This window comes from Triticum aestivum, chromosome 7B (assembly GCF_018294505.1).
Source record: "Triticum aestivum cultivar Chinese Spring chromosome 7B, IWGSC CS RefSeq v2.1, whole genome shotgun sequence".
Classification (NCBI taxonomy): Eukaryota; Viridiplantae; Streptophyta; class Magnoliopsida; order Poales; family Poaceae; genus Triticum; species Triticum aestivum.
Window position 1 is genome coordinate 384,955,679 of NC_057813.1, and position 6,579 is coordinate 384,962,257.

Consider the following 6,579-nt stretch of genomic DNA (forward strand, 5'->3'; position numbering starts at 1 on the left):
TGTTTTATGTTTTATTTTGCCAAGTATGTGTCTAGTTGAAGGAGGATTATGGTTTGTTAACCATGCCAGTTATTTTGGTTTTGGTATCATCTGGGCATTCTCAGCTTACAAGTTATGACCTACTCCTTTCGTCCCATAATGTAAGACGTTTTTTGGCACATTATGGAATGAAGGGAGTATATTTCTAGGGCCATACTTATTGATGATGTATTGATTTTCTTGTGTTACTTTGGATCTAGCAAGCATTCTCATTACCAGGTATTCTATGTCGACTTAAAATTCTTATATGAAAAAACTAAGAATTTTGAACGTGAAAGAGAAAAACGACGCAGTAAAGCGCGCAAACCCTTCTAGTTACCATTCACAGAGGAATAGTAGCTCCTACCACTAGGCACGGGAATCTAATCTACTCGCCGGACCTATCAGTCGGCGCCACCGCGCCACGTTAATCCCCCCTGCACCTCACCTACTCCTATCTTTTCTTACAACCACACAGAAAAACCCGAACCTAAAACTAACCAAACAAATAAAAAAAGGCCCATCTGGGCCCACATGTCATCGCGTACACCGCCCGCCCCCGTCTATCTCCAACACGAGTCGTCTAAAAATCTGCGAAAAGAAACCGAAAATAGAAACCAAGCAAAAAGGTTGGCGGAAAAGTCTCCCACCTTTACGCGGCGACGGCGGTGGCGACGACGACGGCGAGCTAGGTTACCGCGGCACCGATGTCTCTCCCTCCGACCGACGGCGGCGACGATTGGTTCCTCGATTGCGGCATCCTCGAGGACCTCCCGGCCGCTGCCTGCGGCGCTTTCCCGTGGGACGCCTCCGTCTCCTCGTCCAATCCAAGGTCAGCCCGGCGCTCCCCGCTGCACAGCTCTTCTGGCCCAGAGATTCTTTGTCTCCAATTGATTTAATAGATGCGATTTCGTGTATTGGGTTCTACGGCTATGATTGCAGAGGATTTGTAGATTTATTAGGGAACCCGGTCGTGAGATGGCTGGATTTGTAGAGATTATTACACGCTCTGTAGGTACTTTATGCATAACTCGTCGAGGCAGCTGTTTTATCTGGATCCTAGGGCTTCCGGTCAATTGTTTTTGCAAAGGCTTCTGATGAATCATTGGTCAAAATCTATGTGTTGAGGTTGTTTCAGTTCGTGGAATAGATCGGTTACTGTGGGTAGGAGGACTATTTTGGTATCTGACATGTTATTATGTTGCTGCGAGCCTGCGAGGCATGGCTGTGGAGAATAGATAGATTTATTCACCCAGGCCGAGTGGGGAATCTTCGTTCGATGCAAGGAGTATGATAGGATGGGTTTACCTGCCATAACGATTCAGTATACCTGACTCTTGATGCACAGATATGTTAATGCCGTTCCCTTGGAAATGGACGAACCTGGATTGTTTTTGTATTGTGATCGACTTCCAATTCTGGGTGGGGGGTCAGTGTCAAATATAGAGTTCTGTACTAGTACTATGGTAATGTATAGACTAAGAGTTTCTAATTTGTGCAGTAAGACAGTAGGATCCAGTTTGCTGAGTAGGTTATATAGCACATATTACATACAGAAAGTAGACCAAGATACACAATAGCTGGATTTGTGTATACTTTTTTTGGGGTCATCTAGATGTTTTTTCCCCTGTGTGCTGCATCAGTATCCATTTTATAATTGCAAAAATTCGATGCAATGACTTATTTGTAATTGCGTGGAGATTGTGATGTAATCCTCATTTCAGACGAAGAACTCCATCTTCCCATACATAAAATAAATTGTTTCTGACGAAGAATTCCATCTTCCCATAACTAAATTGTACCAAACGAATCTGGTTCGTCTTTTTAAGAATGATTAGTTCGGTTTGACATTATGCGAAATAAGATTATTTGGACTTCTGTGGTTGTTCAGTTAAGTATAAATAACTATGAAGTTAATTTAAGTTCATATACCAAGGGGTCTAAGCTTTAATTTCCTTATTTAAGCATCTCTCTGTTGAGTATCATTGTATTTTTGTTATACTACTTGCTCGTTCCTTTGAGTTACTTTCCCTCTTTATTTTTACAGTGCGGAAGTAGGCAGCTATATGAACAATTCAGAGGTCCCCAAGGATTCCGGCAGCAATAAACGGTAAGGCAGCTGTTTTAATTTATAGTAGATCATTCTTATTAGACTATTGATCACGAGATTTGTAACTGGGAATCTATTGCGTGCAGCTTAAGGTCAGAGCCCTGTGGTAGGCCGACATCTAAGGCTTGTAGGGAAAAAGTGAGAAGAGACAAGCTGAATGACAGGTACATCATACGTTGAATTTGCTAGTTCTAGATGGAAGAGTTCTCCTTAGATTTTCAGTAACTCTTCTGTTGATAGGTTCCTTGAATTGGGTACTACATTGGATCCTGGTAAGCCAGTAAAAGCTGACAAAGCTGCTATCCTAAGTGATGCGACTCGCATGGTTACTCAGCTTCGTGCTGAAGCGCAGCAGCTAAAGGATACTAATGGAAGTCTAGAAGACAAGATTAAAGAGTTGAAGGTGAGGCAATCTTACCTGGGCTCAGTTTGTGGTTGCTGAACTGTGCCGTGCTGAACTTCTTCTATAATCTGCTGTAGAAAAATACACGCAAAAGCAAGGAAAAGTTGGTTAGCCAAATGCAAAAATAGGGGAAAACTAGTTGGAGAAGTTAGATTATCATAATCCACCTCAATATGAAAGGCAGCCTTACACATACAATCTTGTATAATCGAAATGCTTATGAATATTGGGCTTTCTAATATCTCTTAACATGAAGACAACACATTGTATTTTCTTGCGAAGGAAACATCATTTCTAGGGGACTTACGTTAAGAGCTATTTCTCTGTCCCACTGATCTGTCCAGTATATTTTTAGTGTTAAGTCTGGTAAATTGTTATCCGATCATATTCCAAACCTTTGCTATATGTGCATGTGGTTTATGCCTATGTATGCCATTCTAGTTTGGCTCATGGAACACATTTCTGGTTACCATTCACTAATGTAGTTGTTCCCAAGATACTACTCCCTTTGTAACAAAATATAGGACGTTTTTTTGTGGCCAACTACACGAAAAACATCTTATATTTCATTACAGAGGGAGCAAAAGGTATTTGGTTCGTGAGCAGTGGCGCAAATGTAAACGTGATCAAGTTACACTGTCACTGTAAACAGTGGGTGAAAATTGAAACTTGTTTGATTACTATGAACTGTAACATTAACCGATTACAGTTCTAGGAAAGATTCCAGTCAGCAGGGTAGATGCAATCATGAAAGCCTAGATCTGGCGGGCGGACTGGCCATTGTAGCCAGTTAGCCTCCATACATAGCGCTTGATGCAATCGAGGCACTAGCTGCCTTCCCCTTTGGTTTCAACGTTACAGTGACTTTGATGCACTATGGCCCCAATCCCTGGCAGCCGGTGACAGCAGCCACCCACTCCCAGCCGCTGGCGACATGATAACCCATCCCGACATGCTCTGGTGTGGCCGGCCGTCCAGGCGTGCACTGCGGGATGGCAGACGACAGCGCTGACTTGGGCTCCCGCTGTGCTTCCTTGACTTCTTTTCCCATGCGGCCATGATGTGCAACATCTGATGATTCGGCCATGGCGCTCACGCCTCCGACACCGTGCTCCTCCACACTCGTCCGCTTACACCTTCTAGCTTGCAGATGGCCATTGTTTTCACTAGGCGGGGACCGCTGCGGGGGCAGCCACCCGACGAGGATCAGGGACGGGAAAAATTGGCCCAGATGTTGTAGGCGTGGGCAGGGATCCGGGTGCATGAAGGCAGCAGCGCTCTACACGGAGAGGAACACGAAGAAGAAAGCACTATGGGGAAAAACAAGGCTCACGTGAGAATGTAACGTTTTCCGATACCCCCAAACATTGGGTGTAATCAATTTTGTAGTGGGCTGGAATGTGATGCCGTGACAGAATCTATTGTTATCTGCTCCCAACATTAATTGATTACATTACAATTCGACCAACCAGACACATCCTAATGCTATGGCCAGGAAATAATAAATCAGTAGTCAGATTGAGCTGACCACAAACTGCATAGCTGGTTACTTATTTGGTATACTGCATATTATTTGGAGCACAGTGCATATGTTGTTCGGGCAAGTCATTTTTTATTATGATAAATGAACTTGCTGTGAAATTCATGCTATGGCCCAAGTGACTGATCTGTATTGCATCTCTTGGACAATGCTAGCTAGATCTGTTAGTACAACCATGTTAGCTAACATATGTAATGATTAGTATATTCCATGACCGTTTTCCTGTAAATTTCAGGCAGAGAAGGATGAACTTCGTGACGAGAAGCAGAAGCTGAAACTAGAGAAAGAGACATTAGAGCACCAGATGAAACTTTTGACTGCAACTCCAGCCTATATGCCTCATCCTACTATGATGCCCTCCCCATTCGCTCAGGCGCCGATGGCTCCCTTCCATGCACAGGGGCAAGCTCTGGGACAGAAACTGATGATGCCCTTTGTTGGTTACCCAGGATACCCGATGTGGCAGTTGATGCCGCCCTCTGAAGTCGACACCTCAAAGGACAGCGAAGCATGCCCGCCTGTTGCGTGATATGCTTGGACCGCTTAAATCACATGAACTCATGGTAACATAAAACAGCATAGTTGTTTGATCCATTGGTTGCGCATAGGCTCTCTGATTCAGATTAACTATTGTTCTCATGCGGTAGTTTTTGTTGATGAGGAGAATGCTGGCTTTTGTGCGCTCTATAGAGTCTACTACCCTTCGTCCACTGTATAATACAATTTTTTCTGGAGAAAGAAAGAATGGTCGTTCTTGTTCTCTCATCTCCACTATATAGGAACAATAACAATTTGAATACGATGCTTTCCTTTTCTAACATGTACTCCTTCTGTAACTAATATAAGATTGTTTAGATCACTACTTTAGTGATCTAAACGATCTTATATTAGTTTACAGGAGTACTAAATTTCATTTCTTCGTGACATGCTAGAAATGAATGAACTGGTATCAGTCTTGCCATATAGAAGAGAAATACGAAGATATATGAAGGTACTGTCAAAAAGTAGATAAATATGGGAAGCACCGGGGTGTCTCCTCCCCTGGGCCCCATCGTTCTTCATTTCTTAGGATCTTAGTATATATCTTTGACTAAATGATTGTATTCTTTCAAAAATTTGTTGGCCCACGCCTGTAGCTGCCGATGGTTCCAATTCAAGAGCACTAAAGCTTTCTGATTGACTAACTGCGCCGATAGGCTGATTACGGCGAATTTTAGTAACTTGGGAACATTGGAACCTACATATGAAAATCATAGTTTATCTTCTAAAAATTATGGAAAAAACAGTCATGCATATAGATGCATATATTATTCTGGTTACATGTTGCTTTCTCATAATCTCAGTGTCTTAGGGCAAGTTTTCATCTACTACCTACATGTAATATTTGTAACCTTTTCCGTTTCAAAAATAAAATAAAATATTTGTAACCTTTAAAATAGAAATACGATTTTCACCAATTCTTAAAAAGTGGATTTCTTTTTGACATCTTACAAGTGAATTTATATATGCATTATTCCGTTTAGTACTTCTCTAATAGGCTTCTCACCATGGTTCACTGCAGTCCCCATCTTCACACCTATTCCCCTCGAAATTTGCTGGCCCCAGTCATCTGCCAGCTTCAGTTCGACATGAGCATTTTAGCCTTCACAATGTGTACATGTGCCATTGAACAGGAGAGGTTGTTCAATACTCTCACCGAGCTAAGGATTTTCTAACGTACATGCTACTTGGCAGAAGGAAACCATAATCCATCTTCTAACAAATGGTGCATTCTTCTTACTCAAAGCATGCACATGAGATGCAATAGTGCTAAAGTCCTTAATAAATCTATGATAGAAACCAGCTAGGCCAAGGAAACTACACACTTGTTGCAAGTTGGTTGGTTGTGGCCTAGATTTAATAGCATCAATTTTAGCTTCATTTACATAAACACCTTTAGATGGCACAACAAAACCCAAGAAAAGAAGCTTATCAACACCAAAAAGACATTTGTCCATATTAGCATAAAGGCGTTCTTTTCTTAGAATTTGCAAAATGGTTCAAAGATGGCTGACATGATCTTCTAAAGACATGCTAAGCACAAGAATATCATCAAAGTAGACCACAATAAATACGCCAATGTAAGGTCGAAGAACATAATGCATCACACGCATAAAAGTGCCGGGTGCTTCGCATAAGCCCATAGGCATAACTAGCCATTCATACAAACCAAACTTGGTTTTGAAAGCGGTTTTCCATTCATCACCTTGAATGCGGATTTGGCAGTAGCCACTTTTAAGATCAATTTTAGAGAAAGTTGTGGCTCCGCTAAGCTCATACAACATATCATCAAGGCGTGGAATGGGGTAACGATAACGAACGGTGATAGCATTGATAGGTCGACAATGGGAACACATGCGAAAACTACCATCTTTCTTAGGCACATGAATAACTGGTACGGCACAAGGACTTAAGCTTTCACGTACATGCCCGTTGTCAATGAGTTGTTGGACTATCAATTGTATTTCC

At 42.1% G+C, this 6,579-nt stretch overlaps 1 protein-coding gene across 1 annotated transcript; it reads left to right on the forward strand.

The window, feature by feature from the left end:
- The first annotated feature begins 579 nt into the window (after nucleotides 1–579).
- Nucleotides 580–4,831, forward strand: LOC123158275 (transcription factor ILR3). The gene is made up of 5 exons (XM_044576332.1): nucleotides 580–850; nucleotides 2,066–2,128; nucleotides 2,215–2,292; nucleotides 2,369–2,531; nucleotides 4,307–4,831. Exons 1-5 carry the CDS (start codon nucleotides 726–728, stop codon nucleotides 4,598–4,600), a joined length of 723 nt encoding a protein of 240 aa, XP_044432267.1. The 5' UTR covers nucleotides 580–725; the 3' UTR covers nucleotides 4,601–4,831.
- Nucleotides 4,832–6,579: the final 1,748 nt, after the last annotated feature.

Excerpts from the sequence above, each read along its gene's own strand:
- LOC123158275 (XM_044576332.1), top strand. The coding sequence starts at position 726 with ATGTCTCTCCCTCCGACCGACGGCGGCGACGATTGGTTCCTCGATTGC. Across the intron at positions 2,129-2,214 it reads GATTCCGGCAGCAATAAACG|CTTAAGGTCAGAGCCCTGTG; the intron begins GTAAGGCAGCTG and ends TATTGCGTGCAG. Across the intron at positions 2,532-4,306 it reads ACAAGATTAAAGAGTTGAAG|GCAGAGAAGGATGAACTTCG; the intron begins GTGAGGCAATCT and ends TGTAAATTTCAG.